Source organism: Mesoplodon mirus (genome assembly GCF_964341445.2).
Source record: "Mesoplodon mirus genome assembly, chromosome: 5".
Classification (NCBI taxonomy): Eukaryota; Metazoa; Chordata; class Mammalia; order Artiodactyla; family Ziphiidae; genus Mesoplodon; species Mesoplodon mirus.
In genome coordinates, this window is record NC_138980.1 from 145845694 (window position 1) to 145867680 (window position 21987).

Sequence of the window (21987 nt, forward strand, 5' to 3'; positions counted from 1 at the left end):
CCAGACCGGGGCACGAACCCGTATCCCCTGCATCGGCAGGCGGACTCTCAACCACTGCGCCACCAGGGAGGCCCATCCTGTCTGTTTTAGAATAGGTAGATTTGTAGCTATAGTGTATTTTAAAATGCTCACCTACTATCCTGAAGTTGAGAAGCCTGTGTGTTTGTTGCTGTTTCAATAAAAGGCTTAATGAAAATGGGGCAAAGCCTATGGACCAAACTGCAAATGGTGTGGATGCAGGCACTTTCCAAGGCGGACATTCCCTCAAAGGGGCAGAAGTGGGTGTGGTCAAGCTGAGGAACAGGCGAAGGCTGTTTCATGCAGAAAGACTGTTCTGCTCTCAAACTCCTAGACCTGAAGCCCGCCAAACCAAGTATGAAGCTACTTCAACGTACTGTAGAGGTTTTTACATTTTTTTTTTCAGATCAAGGACACTGAAAGAATTGGATGAAAGCTATCGGCCCTCTTTCCAGACAAACATTCACACAAATTTCACATTCATCTGAATCCCTCAAAAACCTTTCCATGAACTCATCTAAGGAGTCAGTACACCCATATAAGTACCCGTATAAGAAGCAGTATAAGAAGCAGAAAATCACAGGACTTGATGATGTGTTGTGTTGTCCTTATCTATGCTGAGATTGTATTTATTTATTAAAAATGGTTTGATATTACTTTTTTACTGTGTTCTGTTTTAATAAGATTTAGAGTCTCATTTAAGCTGATTCTGATCATCTTTCCCACTGAACTACATGATTTTATTTCCTATACTATCTTATTTTTCTGATATTTATTTTCCTAGCTTTAATTTTGGCATATTGTATTTTCAAAGATCACTGCAACAATATTTCTCAACAGTATGTTTTTCTACAATGTGACTGTGCCACTCTTTCATCAGGAGATGGAGTCTAATTCCCCAGCCCCTGGATACGGAGGGGCTTGTGACTGCTTTGACCAATACTGTACATGGGAAGTGGCGCCACGTGAGTTTTGAGGCTGGGTCAGAAGAGGCATACAGAGCCCACCTGGTCCTCTTAGGACATGTGCTCTGGGAAAGGTCGAGGTGGAACACTGAGAAACCATTTGCCGTGGCTGAAAGAGCGTGAACTTGGGCAAAAGAATCAGACAGGTAAGCCTGCTCAGTGTTCTCCTAGTTATTAGATCTCTCTAAGTCTCCTTTTCTATAATATATGGATCTTAAGACTTACCATCCAGGCACCACGTGAACAACATCTCCTGAAGTTGTTTAATGGAATCATGTAACCCCACACAACACAAGCATATAAGCAAAACCAACTATATATGCAGGTATACGAATGTAAAAGCCTTTAAGTCTAAAGGGGAACTCACCAAACCCTGAGTTTCTTAGGAAAGGAGGAAAATTGTTCGTTTGTTATTTTATACAGTTCTGTGTCGTTTCAATTCCTTTACAATGGGCATAATTATTTTATATTTAAACAGAATAAGTTTCTGTTCTAAGAAGAAAATCATACAGATCATTGTGAAATACTCCAAAAACTTTTAAAGTGTAAAGAAAAAATCACCCTTAATTTTACTACCTCAGGATTATGAATGCTAACAATGTGGTAATCGGCCTTTCCATATTTTGAATTTATGAGGCTCTTCCTCGGCACATGGTTTCAGTTTATTCCAATATATTTTTCTCAAACAATCTCACTAAAATATTAACAAGAAGTTGTCAATAAGTAGGATGGTTCTGAGGGTGTTTTTCTAATCCTAAGTTTTCCATACTGCTTAAAACTTCTTTAATATAATATGTACATAAACTTTTTTCAGGGCTTTACATAATATTTTGTACATGCCATATTTTCAATGTTTACTGTAGATGGAAGAAATGTAGAAACTATTGAAGCAAAATTAAAATTAATTTTGAAACTGACAAAACATATGCTCCATCTTATATGCTAGGGGAAGTATTATAAATTCATCTTGACACGTGAGCTTTGTTTTTACTTCTGACATTTATCAGATGAATTTAATACAAATACATCAAATAAGCTTCATTCACTCGACAAAAAATTGTGCCTAGAATATACACCAACAAAAACTTAATATATTTGAGGTTGAAATGAAATACAAGCTTACCTGAGTAACCAAATGATATGCTTGACATTGGACTAAGATAGATTCCACTTCCATACATTGCACCGTGGAGCTAGAATGAGAGGAGGTGGGAAAGGAAACGGTCAGTTTATGGTTTCAAATGTTAATATTTCACAAAAGAAGACCATTGGTCTTATGCTGGAACATTAGCTCTTAATAAAATGATAAAGCTCTGATTTCAAGGTCTAATTTGAAAAGAGTACTAATATCCTTGTTCTTAAAATTCAGAGTGAATTGATATATGGAAAATGACAGCCAGAAAAAATCCTTAGTAAAGATCTTCCACCCGGCTGATGACAAAGAGTCACTTAGTATCAAGTACTGGAGTAGGCTTTTTTTTAAATTAATTAATTTATTTTTGGCTGCATTGGGTCTTTGTTGCTGTGCGCGGCTTTCTCTAGTTGTGGCAAGCAGGGGCTACTCCTCGTTGCGGTGCGCGGGCTTCTCATTGCGGTGGCTTCTCTTGTTGCAGAGCACAGGCTCTAGGCGTGTGGGCTCAGTAGTTGTGGTGTGTCAGCTCTAGAGCACGGGCTCAGTAGTTGTGGCTCATGGGCTTGGTTGCTCTGCAGCATGTGGGATCTTTCCTGGACCAGTGATGGAACCTGTCTCCTGCATTGGCAGGCGTTTTCTTAACCACTGTGCCACCAGGGAAACCCTGGGGTAGGCTTTTATGTTAATGACTCAAATACTGAAAATAAACGTGGCTGAAACACATGTGACAGAAGGTTGATCAGAACTCATCTGCTAGTATATCAACAAAATATCTTAGATTTTCATTATACGGCACTGTCATGCCATTCCTTACTTCCTCTAAATTTTTCAAGTTATGGAGAGTTTCATTAACTGAAACTCTTCGACTAGTCTGCTACTCAGAACAATTAAAATTCTCTCTTATTATCTCCATGTTCTAGGGCCCTCATACCGTATTTAGTATGCACCAAATATTAATTCAATAAATATGTATTTATGGACATTTTATATTTATGGACATTTATATTTATATTAAATGTGTATTTATGAACATTTATATTTAGTTGTGTCATCCTATTGTCATCAGAATATGAGATCTCGCACAGGTGACTGGGTTGGGGATTTCATCTCCTGACCTCCTTACATCATCAGATGAAAATCAGCTGAATGAGAGTGAGGTGGGATGCTGGAGATGAAGGGTATAAATAAAGATGGGACCACACCCACAGTATCCTGCCCATGTGCTGCCCCGCGGGCTGAAAAGCAGGTAGCCGATGGCTCTTTGGTGTCCAATCTCCATTTTGCTTATTCTTAGCCCTACCTTTTCTTCTGTTAAAGTATTCACACTGAGGAGGTGCTCAAAAAACTTAAGTTGGAATAGCAGAGAGAATTTGTGTAAGGTTTTACCTCTTTTGTGATCATTTTTTTCTATTAAGTTTAAAGTGGTTTCACTATTTTCTCATAGGGGAACTCAGTTTTCTTTTTCTTTTCATCCCTATGTTGTGTATAGATCAATTCTGCTTCACTTATTTTGTGAAAATTAGGTGCGCCTATTAGAAAAGTCCACGTAATTTTTTAAAGCACACACGCATCCCGTTTTGCAAGTGAAAACAACACCAGGACGGACTGCTTACTGAACTCCAATGCTGAAGAATAACGAGTCTCGTTAAAGCATGCAGAAACTTTACCTGCAGTCGTGTATTAGAAGCAACAACCAGACCATTTCTCAGGATGGAGTGCCAGTTTTCAATGTGCGAGCCACTAAAACACAGGGGAGGGGAAGGAAAGAGCAAAATCAAAAATCAATGACCTTTTTATGGGGTCTCAATATAACAAGTCATGGTGCCTTCTCAGAGTTCTGGGTTTGCTAGTCAAGTATCGTGTAGTGAACTGTCCAGTGCTAACAGCCAACTACTAAAAGAGGATGCCTTCCTCCCCACACATTTCTGGAAGACTAAGTGGGGGACACACCCTCCTAAACATTAAGCCATACTCACTGAAATGCAAAGGTGCTTCCGAAGAGTTTTTTAGCAGCTCTAAAATTGGATTCTTTGGCTGGTGGACTGCTGAGAAGAAGGAATTGATGGGGAGTGTGCATGAACTTCAGTTGCTGCCATTTAAAATAAGGATGCAGGAAAACATGTCAAATTTAACATACAATCAGGCTGATGACAATTTCAAACTTTACTGGTTTAAGAATTATCTAGTTTCAAACCATAATAATTTATATTAACAGGGTCATTCATTTGACAGAAACCCTGCCTAAATGATAAATCACATGGAATTGCTGATATGAAGGATAATTCTTTAGGCTAATGGAAGAGGAATAGGAGACAGACAATCCAAAGTCATTTATATTTAGCTTTGGAATATGTTATGTAATCACATTCAAGCAGATCTGCCTTCCTAATTACATTTCTTTTTGAGATTTTTATTATTGAATTCCCTAAGTATCCACCAGCTATTCAACTGGGGAAATATCTGAATTTGCTAAGCAGAAAAGTTAGTGAAAGATTTTAAAACTGCAAAAATTATCATCATCATGCTTTATTTACATATATTTGTAAAATTAGAAATTGCCTACATTCAAATTATAGTTTCCCACTTTGCTCATGGAAAAAATTGAAACAAAATCTTTTGAATCAGTCACTTAACAAAATTGTCTAACTGCTGCCCTTTCACCTAAGAATATATGTACTTATGCGGGAATCCAATATATAGGAATCTCATAGTTTAGAAATTCATAGATGGGAGAGCTGAGATTTTAGATACTGCTCCTAGGTGATGATCCGAACTGAAATCAGAGTCCATTAGCTTTTTCTTTATTTTGTAAGCATATTAGGCCCATAAGTAAGATATCTGGAGACAATATCTTCTCCAATATAGAAAAGTAAAGCTGTGCCAACATTAAACGGATAATGATAAAAAAGCACATTACCTTTTTCTGGTCAGTCTCTAGGTAATGTTCTCTCTATCACATGTGGAATAACTAAATGATTTCACATTGACTCGTTTACTTAAAAGTTCAGGGCAGCAGCCTGAAATTGATATCTTGGAGAAACTTAGAGCTGGGGCACATATGGTGATTTCTAACTGAAGAATTAGGCTTGGCCTGAGTTAACTTCAATTTCCTGGAGAGGCTGCCTAAAAATCACAGGGGTCAGTTCTCCCAACTAGTCAGTATTCCTCACATTTCTGTATGTATATGTGAAAAAACAACTTACCCTGTTAACTGGCAGTTTCACAATATGTGATCTATTACTTGAAATAACCCTGAAATTAATTAAAATAAGCCATCAGTCACAAATATATGCCACATATATTTACAGTGTTTTTCCCCTCAGTTGGCAAGTGATTAAAACTTATTTTTGCTGTGACATAAACTAAATTGAGTAATAAGTTTACTTAATTACATCATTTTGCTTTGCTTCCTGAAACAATTTAAAGAGCTGATATAATAAACAAGATACTTTCATCTGAAAACACAGAAGTATCTCTTTAAAACTTAAGAGATATAATTTTTAATAACCACAACCTTAGATATCAGCAAAGTGAACATTTATGAATACGCTTTCAAATAATGGTAATCTAAATACAAAATTTAGAAGCTGATTCATACATCTGCTTCCTCTGCTTCTCCCTACACTATCTAACTAAGAATGAGTTTTTATGAAGATTTTTTTACTTTCTTTAAATATTTGAGGATATTTGTGCTAATACATACAATGGTTTATATACAAACTGTTGTTCACCATATGTAGACAATGAAGTTGAAAAAAAATCAAAACCTCAGGTATCTGAAAGGACTAATTATTTTATGCTTTTCAGTAGAGAAAATAATAACTGAAAAAATTGTAAAACATGTTGGTAAATTTTCTCCTCCTTGAAGGAATAGTGACTAAAAGCTGAAGGAAATGATCACAAATAATTAAAAGTGAATAATCAGGCTAACTTCAGGGAAAAAAAGAAAGAGATTAGATATTTGAAATTTTTACCTTCATTTTGAATATGACAATATGAGAATTTTAAAAGTTAAAATAAAAACTATGTGTTATTTTACTCAATTCATCAGAATTTTAAAAATAGATTATAAAAGATACAAAGAAGAAAGACTTCTAAAACCTAACTTTTGTCGTGGTTTTACTAGACTAAATTAAATGTGTTTTGTAAGGTTCTGCCTAAGTGAAAGTTAAGTAATTAAGAGTCATGAGGTGGCCTCTTCCTCCTTTGCCCATCTTTACATATTTTTTAAAAAACTTCCTGGCTGTAGCATGGAACAAGTACTCATTCAGACCAATCTCTTATAATCTTTACATTTGTATTACTGCCTGATAATCACGGTAAATTCCATAGTCTTTGAGTTGCCAGTGATTTCAAAGAGACGTACCTAAACCCCCCATAGGTATGGTGAGTAGGTGAGTAGATACTACTGTTTTCTTTTTGCAGATGAGAAACCAGAGGGCAGATTATTTGAAGTAAGTGTTGTAGAGCAAGGGGACCTCTCAACCCACCCCTCAACTATAGCCTAACCCTTCTTTTCTAGGGTTAGACTGGACTAACGCTGTGTACCTTACAAGACTTTCTCTGAAACAGTGCCTCATCTGCAGTCATCAAACACAGAGTTTATCAAATTTACACTATCTTTGTTAAGGGAGTAAATTATACAAAACACACATTATAGAGAGATTTTCAGTAAGTGTTTGAAACAGCTTTATCACACAGTTAATGAGAAAATTAAATGAGCCAAAATGGCTTCACCATGTAATCGAACCAATCAAATTTTTAAAAATGATAGATAACAAACTGCTGTCGACTGCACTGTATATCCCTGCAGTGCATATGATAGCACTTTCTTCCCCTTGTGGTGTCCAAATTTTAATTAAAGTGAGAGCCCTTAAGGACTCTTGGACTGTAAAATCACCAGGCCTCATAGGCTTGTAGAACTGTAGCATTGCAGGTCTTGCAAAATAGGCTTTTTTTTTCCCCCCTTAAAGCAGGCAGTAGGAAGTTATGCTGTTTTCATTAAGAGGGAAACTAAATTTTATACCATTGCAGTAAGGGATGAGCAAGGGGGTCTTGTTTATCCATCTGCTTCTTGATTTCCAGATACGGTGCCTGAAAAAAAAAGTCATTATACGTTTTGATTTTTCTTAAAAATTCCTTTTTTTCTTTTCTCTTTTTCTTTTTTTGCAAAAGGAAAATCAGATTGAACAGGTATGCCTAATCCAGTTAAACGTGAAGACCTGTGGTTATGACATGATAATGGCAGCCATTACCCTGGTTGCTTTTCCCCAAGATGATATGAACTCTGACCTTCCATGCAGGACAAAGGACTTGCCGAAACATTTTGATAAGAAGCTGAATCAAATTTTAGCCTGGCTTCCATGCACTAGGCTGGAAGTCCCTGGACCGCTGCTGAGTCTTTGCTCAAGAAAACCCAATGTTGCTAAAACACAAAAGGTACCAACCCATACAGTTAACCTTTCAGTAATTCTCTTATCCCCCCTGAAATTTCCATTTCCCCAAAGCCCCCCCTATTTTCACTTCCCTGTAGCCCCTTTTTGTTCCCTCACTGTTTTCACTTTAAAAACCTCGGTCACCTTGCCTTACTTGGAGGTGATCTCAGCTCACATTGCAGGTTTCTCTCCCCTACTGCAGTACTTGAATAAATCTGTCTTGTCACCTTTATCAAGTGTCTGGTTTCTCTTTGACATTTTTAACATTTAACTAACATTAAAGCGAAACTTGTAATAGCTACTACTCATGCTCATATCTGAGGGTACTGACTTCGGGTAGATCTTTACATGAGAAAATTGGACAAAATTTATGTAAGATGACGACCCCTTCTTTTAAAAGTATTGATGGAATTCACCCAGACAATTAACATTTTCCTAGAAAGAAAGGCAATCTGTCTGTGACAATTTAGGCCAGTATAATGTTATATTTATTTGGAAAGGTTTAAAGAATTTGACAGGATAAAACCTGACAGCATCCCTATGAAGTGTACACTGAGGGAGAAGGCAACATTACTATTCACCATCCTGGCAATGAAGAAACTGAGGCATCAAGCAATTAAGCAACTTGCTCAAGGTTGCAGGCCACGTCACTGATGAGCAAATTATACCACATGGGCCTCCAACTTCCCAAGCTGACATGCAATCATCTCCATTGCCTCCTATTAAAATAGCTTACACATGACCCAGAATCAAGGAAGCAATTCTTGGCACAGAGCTGATCCCAGAGTCAGAGTTTGTAGCTATTTTTAGATGCAAGAATGGTCTGGATCTACGGTATAGTATAAATATCCTATACCAAAGTCTTTGGTGACCAAAAATGTTTAATTGTATGTAAGGTACTGCAATAGGTTCTTTTTCCCCCCTAAGGGGAAATGCATTTATTGTTTTCTTTTCCTTATACAAATAATAAATGTTTGCTTGAAAAGGAATTCCGATAATGTAGAAAGGGCATAGAAAAACAGGTGGAAAGAATGACAGCTTTTAAGCAAATAATGTAACTTGTGAATTAAAGGATCTCTTGTTTACCACTGTCTGACACACACCATTTGTTGAATGGATGAATGAGTATTTGACTTCATAAATAAATAACTATCAAAAGAACCAAGAATCAAATTTGGGAATGTAAAAATGTATTTTGGGCTTCCCTGGTGGTGCAGTGGTTAAGAATCTGCCTGCCAATGCAGGAAACATGGGTTTGAGCCCTGGTCCGGGAAGATCCCACATGCCGTGGAGCAACTAAGCCCGTGAGCCACAACTACTGAGCCTGCGAGTCACAACTACTGAAGCCCGTGCACCTAGAACCCGTGTTCCACAACAAGAGAAGCCACCACAATGAGAAGCTTGTGCACCGCAACGAAGAGTAGCCCCTGCTCGCCACAACTAGAGAAAAGCCCGCGCACAGCGATGAAGACCCATTGCAGCCAAAAATAAAATAAAATAAATAAATTTTAAGAAAGAATAAATCTTTTTAAAAAATGTACTTTGGATGCACATCTGCAAATGGAGTAGATGGGGTAGTGGGGGAGGAGGAGTGGCACAGAAGCTTTGTGGGCCCCAAGACTGGAGAAATCACTATTCCCTCCCTCACTAGAGAAAGGCAATGACTCAAAGAGTAATACTTACCATAAACTTGCAAAGGCCTCTAGGGGCAGTGCAAGCCTTGAAACCACCATATGCAATCTCAACCCATAATGTGTGGTATTGTCAATTAGATTGTTAATTTCTACTTATAATGATGAGCTTTAAACATTTCTCCAAGTGTTTGGCAGTGGAAAGGCCTCAATAATTCAATAAGATGTGCTTTTCCAAGTGCTGGACTCCAGCCCAGGGATATATTGGACTTCCATAATAAACCCTGATCCTTGCTCATCAAACTCTTCCACCAAAAAACCTCCCTAATGGCCAAAAATATAAACTCATGCTCTCAAGGAGTCTGGTGTCTTTCAAAGTTCTTTTGAGATTCTGTGTTACATCTAAACTATTTATGTGTAATTTACATTTGATAGACTATTAGTTTTGATTTTAACATTAAAATGTTTTGAAATTACTACCATTAATTAAAATGGGCAGTCGAGGAAGATGGTACCAGATTTAACTTTTGCCTTAAGATATTCCAACAAATTCTTGTCTGAGTTTGAGAGCCAAGCATTCAGATTATGATTATGCAATTACCCTCCAAAGTCACAGTGGTAGCATGCCAAAACACTGATGTAATTTAATTAAAACATCCTAGTACAAAACAATTTTCATTTTTTTATGATTTTAACTATACTCTCATATAATAGAAAAGTCTATATTTCACCACATGGCCAGTACTCTCAGATATTTTAAAAATATCATTTCACTCAAGCAGAACTGAACTTTACAAGACCACAAGATGATAAACTTACTTGTGTCATTTCTCTAATAGAAGTTATGCTGTCCAATGCTTTCATTACTCGATCATAGTTCTTCTTCTGTTTGAATGGGGGAAAAATAGTATTCACCATAAGCCTTTGCAAGTCTGCACATTACTGGAGAGACATATTATTTCTGTACCTGAATTTTCCATTAGGGTCAATTTGAAAGTAATGACTGTATTGTGTACACAAAAGGGGAGACTTTAGTAAGATGGCTCAAGGACATAGGATTTATAACTGAGTCAGAGGGAAGAAAAAAGAAAATAATGCCAGTTTTAGTGTAAATACATAAAATGATGTTCAGCTTACAGGGGAAAAGCTATAAATACAAAAAAGATATCAGGCTTCTGATTCTTAAAAAATTAAGCCATGATGAATAAAGTAAGCACAGAATCCTTCTCAAACACAAAAATCCACTTTAAATCTTACAGTTTCATTTTGCTTTTAGTTCCTTTTGATTGGAAGATTGTTACCAGACAAGTATGATTAGTAAGTGTGTAAATGACACCATACACTCAACTGATAATTCATTTTTAAGCACACTGAAAATATGTGCACTGTTGCCACTTATGAAGGAAGGAAAGTTTTTCCAAGAGAATTTTATAGAGTCCTTGTTTCCATAAAATGATTTCAAGATGAATAGTAATAGAAACTAAGGCAATTTTGGCTCTCATATAATTTGAAAATCATGTTATTTCAGAAGAATTCTGCCAAACTTCCCTGAATATTTATAAGATTGTTTTCCCAAGAAATGTCAGTTGATCAACAATATGAAATAAACTTTCACTAACCTTCAGATAACTGGGGAAGGAGAGAGGGGAGGGCAAGAGAGGATGAAATAAAAATACAAAAGAAAAGGGAAAATTTGTCCTTTTACCCATGATCCTTAAAATTAAAATGAGATCACATAAGTTAGAATCTCAAAAAATATATGATGAAATTAAAATAATCATGTTGACCATTATAAACCAAGTCATTATAGTTATTTACCTACCTTCCATGCAGATGGGATGTGTAAAGATCAGAATTTGAGGGGATTAAATGGGTCTAGTTTCATGAGGGTGAAGTTAGGAAAATGATTTTAAAGGAGAAAAGGAGAGGAGAAGTAACAGGATACATGAAAGACAAGGTGGAAGTAAATCAAATTTGTGGAAAAAGAATCATATTTGCTAAATGGATACAGAGTTCATGACAGGTCATGGATATGATGAGACAGTAATTTAGCTAAGAAAGAAGAAAACTAATGAGACTAAAATCTCAATTATTGTTAAAGGAAACTTGTGATTGATGTGCTAGAATAACTACTTACCCTTGGGTTGAAGGCCAGCATCTGAGGATTGTTAGGATCTACCACAGAAGGATATGGCTCGAAAATGACAACTTTTCTAGGAGATTCCAATGCGGACCTACACATGGATACTAGTAGATCTACCACCTTGAAATACATACATAAGATAGTTACTATCCTTCCGGTTTTATCAAATGCTTTGCCATTGTTTCTCCCTCTCATGGTAGTTAATTAGGAAAGATTCAGGATGGCTAGCAATCTCTGAAATCTGTAATTTGTGGCTTTAGATCAAATTTGACCAAACCTGACTATTAACTTAAAGTAACTAATATTTAAAGTTACTTTAATATGTGTTATTTAAAGTAACACATATTAAAGTAACTAATATGTGTTGCTTCCAACTACTCACGTCTTCATATCTGTCTTTAACATGTCTTTGTCATTAACACATACTACGTGCTAACATTGTTGAAGGTTCTGTGGAAGGACAATGAACAAGGCAGGTCCTTGAAAAGGTCTCATGAAATTTTCCTTTCAATGGAGAAGATGTGCTGAAAAATCAGTTAAATATATGCTTAAAGACATATAGTGTCTGGCAGTGTTAAATGCTATAAAAATAAAGCTGGCATTAGAGACTTAGGCAGTAGGGGGTACTATTTTAGCGTGGCCAGGAAATGTGGTGACGTTTCAACAGAGACCTGAACGAAGTGGGAGATGGAGACGTGCCTATCTGGGGAGAAAGCATTCCGGGGAAAGGAAACTGCAGAAAATGAATCTGACATGCCTCAAGGACAGTAAATCTCCTGACCCCATCTTCTTCCTACTCTCCTCTGACAAAGGCTATTAATGTCCTCTGATTCGTTAAATAATATGGCTTTATTCCTATGCGCGTCTCTGACTCCTTCGCACAATTCGCTAAGAGGCAGAGCGACAGAGCAGTTAAGAGCAGTTAACCCCTCCCTAGTTCCTCCCTAGTTCCCCAAAACAACACGCTCTAGCAACTGGATCAAGAAAGCCGATACCGTCCAAACGGAGAGAGCTCATCAGAACGGACATACCTATAGGGTAAAGACAAGAGACTTCATAGGAAGCAGCTGACTTAATCCTTATAGGGAAAGATATTTCCAGAAAGTTTTGAAACAGGCATTTAAAAAATGCACAGTAGGGCTTCCCTGGTGGCGCAGTCGTTGAGAGTCCGCCTGCCGATGCAGGGGACACGGGTTCGTGCCCCGGTCCGGGAAGATCCCACATGCCGCGGAGCGGCTGGGCCCGTGAGCCATGGCCACTGAGCCTGTGCGTCCGGAGCCTGTGCTCCGCAACGGGAGAGGCCACAACAGTGAGAGGTCCGCGTACCGCAAAAAATAAAAATAAAAAATGCACAGTAGGAGTAGGACAATTTTTGATTCTTATGGTTAACGAGGGGGTATTGTGACCTAATGACAGTAGGGCTCACTCTGTTGTGTGTATACTCACAAAACACATCCACCCAATCACAGCATCCAGAATTTCCAGTGACCTAAAATAATTAGCAACACTCAAGCCATCAGGTATAGGATCTATAAGTAACACATTCCAAAGTACACAGACATAGATACCCACAGGACTTACTCAGAAAACAGTAGAACTGAAACAGCTAATATGTTTCTACCACACTATTCCATTTACGTGTGTGGGTGTTTGCAATAAATTGGATTCCAAGCAACAGATAATAATAATAAAGACAAATTAAAAACCTCCTTTTTGTTTTCCTCTCCCATACTCATACTCCTTCTACCCAAAAAGATGCACCGTAACCGAGATACAAATTGTTTTCAGCATTATCTGGTCTCCTAATATAGTAAAACCCAAGCAAGAATCCTGAGAAAGAATCATCAGTAACATAAAAGAGCCTTTTTTGAAACTTTTGGGGCCATGAATTGGTACGATCTTATAAATACCTTAAAAAATTATATGTCATAGTATGCATCTGAAGCTTTGTAAAAATACGTACCCTTCATGTATGTATGATCAAATGATCTTTGACAAGGGTGGCAAGACCACTCAATGGGGAAAAGACAGTCTTTTCTACAAATGAGGGTGGGAAAACTGGATATACGCATGCAGCAGAATGAAGCTGGACCCTTATCTTACACCACACACAAAAATTAAATCAAAATAGAATAAAAATGTAAACATAAAACCTTAAACTGTAAAATTCCTACAAGAAAACAGGGGGAAGCTTTATGATATTGGATCTGGCAGTGATTTTTTAGATATAACACCAAAGCCATAGGCAAGAAAAACAAAAATTGACAATAGGACTATATCAAACTTTTATGCATCAAAGAACAAAATCAAGAGAGTGAAAAAACAACATGGAATGGGAGAAAATATTTGCAAATAATTTATCTGATAAGAGGTTAATATCCAGAATACATAAACAACTCCTATAACTCGACAATAAAAAATCATATAACAATTTTTAAATGGGCAAAAGAACTGAATAGACATTTCTTTTAAGAAGCCATACATACAAATGGCCAAAAAGCATATGAAAAGATACTCAACATCACTAGTTATCAGAGAAATGCAAATAAAAACCACAATGAGTTATCACCTCACAACCATTAGGATGGCTACTATCAAAAAAACAGAAAATAAAGTGTTGGTGAGCACCTGGAGAAATTTGTGCCCTTGTGCATTGTCGATGGGATTGTAAAATGGTGTAACCACTATGGAAAACAGTATGGAGGTTCCTCTAAAAACCTAAAAGTAGAAATTCCATATGCTCCTGCTGTAAGTGACAATCCCACTTCTTGGTATATGTCCAAAAGAATTGAAAGAGGGATCTTGAAGAGATGTTTGCACACCCATGTTCACAGCAGTATTATCCACAACAGCCAAGAGGTGAAAGCAACCAAAATACCCATTGATGGGTGAATGGATAAACAAAATGTGGTATCCACATATAATGAAATACTATTCACCCTAAAGAAGGAAAAGTCTGTCACCTGTTACAAAATGGATGAACTATGAGGACATATTATGCTAAGTGAAATAAGCTGGTCACAAAAAGTCAAATACTATATGCCTACACTTGTGAAGAATCTAAAGTAATAGAATTCACAGAAACAGAAAGTAGAATGGTGGTTGCCAGGGATGGGGGTAAGGAGAAAATGGGAGTTTTTCAACAGGTATAGAGTTTCACTTCTGCAAATGAAAAAGTTATGGAAATCTGTTTCACAACAATGTGAATATACTCAACACTACTGAACTGTGCACTTAAAAATGATTAATATATTAAATTTTACATTATGTGTTTTTTACTACAACAAGAAAGGCACAAATGGATACAGAATAACCTGAACAATGTTCCCCTTTCAATCAAATACTTTAATTAAAAACCTTGTGCCCAAAGCTTCAAAACAATCAAAACTACCAAAAAAAGCAAATGCATTGTTTTGCCAATAATTTCACTAGTGGACTTAAGTAAATTATGATGAAAATAATGGATGTAGGGGTAAAGAAGTTAATTAACAGAATATTTTTGTTAATATATGTCTTAACCTAACTGAAAAGAAACAGTGTAACTACCCTGGCAAAATTCCTTGCTGTCCCCCGAAGTTTCATACTCCTTGCTTTCAAGGTATAGGGCTACTACTGCCTGGAAGCAACTGCACTGCAAGCGACAATTTCTACCCCTTTTGTTTAAGTCAGGCCATAAGACTAGTTTTAACCAATGGACAGAAAGTGGAAAGGGGCTCAGCTGATGAAGAAACAGGCGCTCTTTCCCCCCTTTTCTCCCTTCCCCTCTACTGTATGCCAGTATTGAAGACAGCAGACTCACGTGGTGGACGGAATCCGGTTCCCTCAGTGATCACACAGTTGCCCAACAAACATTCTAACCGAACAGCTGTGTGAGTTAGACATAAAAGCCTACCATCTTAAGTCACTTTAATTTTATGGTTTATCTGTTATAGGAGTTAGCATTCAGAATCTTTGAACAAAGAAATGTTTATGTTCCACTGTTTGGATTTGTACTCTATTTACATATGCTGATTTTTCCACAGAGTAAAATGATGTACAATGTATTCTGGAAAAGAAGTGAATTTAAAATTGTAGACTAATGGCCTTCCAACATTTCAAGAGTAATTCCTTTTATCTTTTCTTTTTTAAAAAAGAAAATTGTATATGAGAGTCCCAAAACATAAAAGAATAAAATGGAGCTGCTGTTCTGGTTAAAGCAGTACTCAGAGGCCTGGGATCCCAGATGCTGAGACGCTCTCATCGCAGCCCAGCCTCCTGCAGACTCCTCTAAAGAATGTTCCTGCAACCTCCAGAGCTCCTCAGAGCACCACTAAAAATGCAGGAGTCAACTGATGCAGCAAGGCTACAGAGATATAGTTTTTATTTAGAAAAGGAATCCATTTCCATGTAATCTCTAGGATTATAACCAGAATATTGGGGTATCTCCTTTAAAGTGGTGAAAAGAATATTCCGCATTGACTTTGGAGTAGAATCACTAAATTCTCTGAGTTTTTTGGATACTGATCTTTAGAGTTGAATCACTGAATTGATCTGATCGAGTATTTGTGCCTTGTTACTATCATTATATAATCCAAAAGTAATTTCACTTTAAGAACCATTATTTTTAGAGATATATCTATAGTAAGAGGGAAAAAAGCACCTATTATTCTTTCAACCTAGCCTACTGTTAATATGTTAGTTTTCCTTCTAATCAATTATTCCTTATTCCTAGGCTTTACTTCCTTCCCTTTTCAAATTGTATGCGGGATACTTTACTTCCAGTAAAATGCATAAATATTAACTATACTACTTGAAAAATTATACATATATATACACACACACATACCCATGTAAATATACATATATGTGCATATGTACACTCATACACACACCTGTGTAAAGTTTATTTTTACATAGCTATAAATAGTATATACTAAAGTACCTTTTTTTTGAGCAATATTAGTTTCAAGGGATGAGAAAAATGTTACCATTTTTAAAAAGAGATAAAGACTCACCATGGATAGATACATTTGAGAAACCCTCTAATTATAGGCTAGTCATTTTCTTCAGTTTTAGGGATTCTCAGAGCTTTTAGTATGCAAATTTGTGCACATTGTGTATAGGGGTAATATTAAGCAGCATTTTTGAAATTTATTTTAATCATGGAATCATTTTTCACATCGCATATGAGCAATGCTCTGTTTGTGTTATTTTCATTTATAACTCATTACATCACAAATATGGTCCTTAAAATTTCATCAAGTGGATGCATCTCAGTCTAGTTAATCAGTGAAATAACGAGGTTAAGGGAGTCTAAATCCAGGAGGCATGGGCTGTCTGTGTTAACTGTTGTACCTTAGTCTAGTGTACTGCCTGTTACATAGTAGGCATTTGATACTTACTATAAGAATCACCAGATGTCTGTTGCATGATCATTCTTTCCACCCATCTTTGTGAATTTTATACAATTCTTTTACATTTAGCTTCCTTTGACTTTTAGTGAGACTAAGTATTTTCTCATGTTTCTTTACTAACTATAGGTCCATATTTGTGAATTGTGCATTCATTTCCTCTATTAATTTGTGATGATCTTCATGTTTTTGTCTCAATTTTTATAAGCTTCTCTGTAATTAAGTTTGTAGCAAAACACACTTTTTCATAAGTGTGTTAGCTCTTAGTGTTCACTATTTTTTCAAGTAGAAAATGTGAAGTATGTATGGACTCAGTACTGTTGATAATTTTCTTTATGATTTTTTGTATCTGCATAAATGCATGAACCTGAGGCCCTACCTAGGCTGTGCATGCTTAATTCGACCCTCCTCTAGTGTGGGTATAATACTTTTATTTTAAACAAAACTATTCTTTAAGCCATTTGGAATTTGTTTTTGCACACAGCATAAAGAGATAACCTGTTTCCCCCCACATGTTGCAGGTCATTTTTTCCCACCTTCACTAAACCATTTTTATTTTACAACATGATGTGATACCTCCTTTAATATGTATTAGATGTATTTATAACTTGACTTATTTTGGGGATAATCTGACATTCTATTCTTTGCCAGTACTATATTTTTTCAAAATATCATAGGATTACATAATATGGTTTTGTATTTGGTTGGTCTAGCCTCACTTAATTAACACTCATTATTTTTTGTTTTCTGTAATTTTTTTCTCATCTATTTATTAGTATTTCAGTCAGGTTCCATAAATGAATAAAAACTAGTTGAAATTTTAATGACATTGCATGAAGTAATAAATTTTGGCATCTTTACAACTGACTTTTTTCCTTTCCAGAAACATGGGATGCTTCTCTGCTTTCAAGTTGTTTCTCTTTGTTTTTATATTTTTCTTCCTATGTCATAAACATTGCTATTGTAAAACTGAATGCTCTCTTTTTATTACATGTTCCGTCCATTATCTTTTCACCTAAGTTTTAAAAATAAATTGGCTTCCATTTTATGGCACTATAACTTTACAAATAAACATTACATAATGCAAATGCAAGGGTTTCAGTATCTCAATTTCACCATGTAAGAAAGAAACGTAATTATTTTTCAGACAATTAAAGTTGGTTTAACTTCTCCTCTTGGCAATTGCAGAAGGACAAAAAACACACATTAGATAAAGCTGGCAAAATTTAGTTTCTATCTAGAAATATCAAATGCTGGTTTGCTTTCTTAACCTATCAAGAAACTATCAAAAATTCATCCCAAAGAAGGGTAAAGTTAGCTAGTGGATCAGAATAAACTTTTCAAATAAAAATATAGAATAGTTAGTATCACGTGTTACTACCTGAGCTCCAGTTGCTATTTCATCAGCAGCTTCATTCATTACTCCCAGGGTTTGAAAAGCAAATACACACAGCTCTCGTTCACACACAGTAGGCTACAAAAGAAAGGGTAATCAATTCAACATTTTTCCTCATCCTCCAATTCCTAAATTAAATGTATGACATTCTTTATAATAAATAGAAAATGCAAAATTTTAGAATATTAAAAAGAAATATTATTTACAATAGCCTAGATGTGGAAGCTACCTAAGTGCCCATTGACAGATGAACGGATAAAGATGTGGTATATGTATAAATACAATGGAATATCACTCAGCCATAAAAAAGAATGAAATATTGCCATTTGTGAGAACATGGATGGACCTCGAGGGCATTATGCTAACTGAAATAAATCAAACAGAGAAAGACAAATGCTGTATGATTTCACTTACATGCATCTAAAAAAAGAAACAAATGAACAAACATAACAAAATATAAACAGAGTCTTAGATACAGAGAACAAACAGGTGGTTGCCAGAAGGGAGGTAGGTGGTAGGATGAGAGAAATAGGTGAGAGAGATTAGGAGGTACAAACTTCCAGTTACCAAATAAATGAGTCACAGGGATGAACTGTAGAGTGTGGGGAAGGTAGTCAATAATAATGCAGTATCTTTGTATGGTGACAGATGGTAACTAGACTTACCATGGTGATCATTTTGTAATGTATAGAAATTTCAAATCACTGTGTTGTGCACAAGGAACTAAAGAAGTGTTGTATGTAGGTCAATTATACTTCAAAAACAAACAAATTCGTAGTAAAAGAAATCAGATTTGCCGTTACCAGAGGTGGAGGGGTGGGGGGAAGGGGAATTGGAGGAAGGTGGTCAAAAGGTACAAACTTCCAATTATAAGATAAATAACTACTAGAAATATAATGTACAACATAATTAACATAATTAACACTGGTGTATGTGAAAGTTAAGGGAGTAAATCGTAAGAGTTCTCATCACAAGGAAAAAATACTTTTCTCTTGTTATTTTATTTTCCATTAATATGAAATGATGCATATTCACTAACTTATTGTAGTAATCATTTCATGATGCATGTAAGACAAATCATTGTGCTGTACACCTTAAACTTATACAGTGCTGTATGTCACTTATAGCTCAATAAAACTGGATGGGGGAAAAGGGAAGAAATATCACTTTAAAGAATTAAATGTCTAAATTTAGGTAACAATTAGTAAATAATCATTTATTGATACAGTCACAAATATGATTAAAAAATTCATTTTAGTTAGTTTTAGGCACTTGCACTTGGAATGATTTAGCAATAGATGAAAATATCCTTTAATTGGAAAATCCATCTCGCCTGCTTAATACACATTTGCACATGAGATGCACTAAAAAAAAGCAGATACCTAAGCTGGTGATATACTAATTAAACCACAAAGCTGTGTAAAACAAATATAAAAAGGAGAATTCCATTTCTTCCTAGGTAATTTTCTCTGGAAGAAATAGCTGAAAGACTTTTGACTTCAATAACGTCCTAGAGTCAACAGCTCTGAAATATACACTCTGCAATTGCTTTGGAAGAGCTCTCATCTTTCAAATCTGATACAGTGTCATCTGTCTGATTTATCTTATCTCCCAAGTTACATTGCATTAGGTAGCTGATGGGGCCTAACACGATGCAGCCTGTGGTGCCCGGCACAGCAGACAGACGCATTTGTTAGTGCCATTGCTCCTATGTTCACTCATTTCAGAGGACAGTTTCATCTACTACTTAACTAGTGGGGAAGGATGGCCCCATTCTGAGCATCCTTTATGTTCAGAATAGGCCCACATGGTAGCTTTGCAGACAAAAAGCATGACCAATCACACAAAGATTTCTGATTGACATTCCCCAAAGAGAATTTTCAAAACAAATAAATTGATATATTTCCTTTGTCAGCCTTAAAAGGACAGTTTGATTCTATTTCAGAAACATCAGGAAAAACTACCTATGATAGGAAACTAATTGGAAACAATTCTTCATCCAGCCTCAAGTGATACATACTGCTGCATATATTTGGATATACTTAGAGCAGACTGTTCAACTTCTACTTTTTCTTTTACTTTACCATTTAACCTATTCTTAATCTATTTTTTCATGTGTATGTGCATGTATGTTTCCTCCTCAACCTCCCCCGCTGACATTGGGTTGTTTCTTTTGTTTACTTTAGGGGAGCATGGTATGGTCTGAAATAATAACATCAACCATTTTATTGCATATTTACTATCGTGTCAAACACTGTATTGGTGTCTGAGGATGGTGAAACTATACACAAACAAAAACCCGGGGAACATAAACCTTGGAAATCATAAAGGGCCATAGGAATTAATATGTGTACTCTACCAGACACCCAAAGTTCACTGAGGAAGTAAACAGAGACACAGAAGGTACTTTGTTTTTGATAATACTACTGCCAAATAACCATACACTTTTTTATGACGAAAATCCATCAATCCCAAAGCTGAATATCAGGATAAGGCTCATTTAGTATATATGAGTAATGATTGGTTTTTATTTTTTTATTTCAACCCTGGATAATTAATTATACTTACTTTGTGATCATCCTAAAATGTATGTATGTATGTATGTGTGTTCACACACATATTCAGGGAATATAAGTAGAAACTACCATTTTGGTACCAAATTGTTCCCTTAAGCAATATAAATGAAAATGAAATAAAATATTCTGCTAAACTAGATTGGAAGATAATTTTTTTGGAAGATTATTTTTTGAAATTTGAATATTCTATCACCACACTTTGTAGCCAATCCTAGGTATTCATGTGCCACCCTGACTTTGTCTCAAATGATTTTTTACCAATTTCACCCAAACCTCCTGGTCTTTATCTTGGGTAACAAATGAACAAAAGTAGTTCAATGTTTTCTCCTGAATTACTATTTCATCCCCCTCCCACATCTGTTTATACTCAAAGCTCTAAATCTCCAAATTACATGGACTTACCCAGCTGACCCATTATTTTAAATAATAAACATATGTTCCTAATGTAAAGCTATGGATTAATTACTTTATAGACACTCCTTTTCTTTCCCGCATTTTTTTTCACTGAAAAGTGGCCTTTCTTCCCATACTCAAATTTGTAAGGCTGATTTCTAGGAATATCCTGTTACTGCAACTGTTTGAAGAAGGAAATCAGGTACGATAGAAAACTTGCTTTTGGGGGGGAGAAAAGAAAGTTTGCTATCATACTGAAAAATTTGAAGTAGAACTACATATTACATTCTTATAAAAATAATTTTATCTTCCTTTTTTTTATTTGGTAAGGAAAGTGCTTTATTATGAATTTCTTTGATTATTCGTGGAATAACCCTTTTAGATATGTTCATTAGCATTTGGAATTTCCTCTTATAATGGTTCTTTTTTTTTAACATCTTTATTGGAGTATAACTGCTTTACAAAGGTGTGTTAGTTTCTGCTTTATAACAAAGTGAATCAGTTATACATATACATATATGCCCATATCTCTTCCCTCTTGCATCTCCTTCCCACTCTCCCTATCCCACCCCTCTAGGTGGTCACAAAGCATGGAGCTGATCTCCCTGTGCTATGCAGCTGCTTCCCACTAGCTATCTATTTTACATTTGGTAAGTGTATATATGTCCATGCCACTCTCTCACTTCGTCCCAGCTTACCCTTCCCCCTCCCTGTGTCCTCAAGTCCATTCTCTACTTCTGTGTCTTTATTCCTATCTTGCCCCTAGGTTCTTTAGAACCATTTTTTTTTTTTTTAGATTCCATATATATGTGTTAGCATACAGTATTTGTTTTTCTCTTTCTGACTTATTTCACTCTGTATGACAGACTCTAGGTCCATCCACCTCACTACAAATAACTCAATTTCAT

The 21987-nt window shown here is 35.9% G+C and overlaps 1 protein-coding gene across 2 annotated transcripts in view; it reads right to left on the minus strand.

The window, feature by feature from the left end:
- The window catches only part of PARP8 (poly(ADP-ribose) polymerase family member 8), a 177463-nt gene that overhangs the window by 13360 nt on the left and 142116 nt on the right, over positions 1–21987 (minus strand). For both annotated transcript variants that reach the window (XM_082621641.1, XM_082621642.1), the window contains exons 16-23: positions 18096–18188; positions 11319–11444; positions 10001–10066; positions 7142–7209; positions 5319–5367; positions 4092–4204; positions 3783–3855; positions 2107–2176 (exon numbers count right to left, since the gene is read on the minus strand). In XM_082621641.1, coding sequence (XP_082477767.1) covers positions 2107–2176; positions 3783–3855; positions 4092–4204; positions 5319–5367; positions 7142–7209; positions 10001–10066; positions 11319–11444; positions 18096–18188 — 658 coding nt within the window. The remainder of the gene's footprint in view (positions 1–2106; positions 2177–3782; positions 3856–4091; positions 4205–5318; positions 5368–7141; positions 7210–10000; positions 10067–11318; positions 11445–18095; positions 18189–21987) is intronic.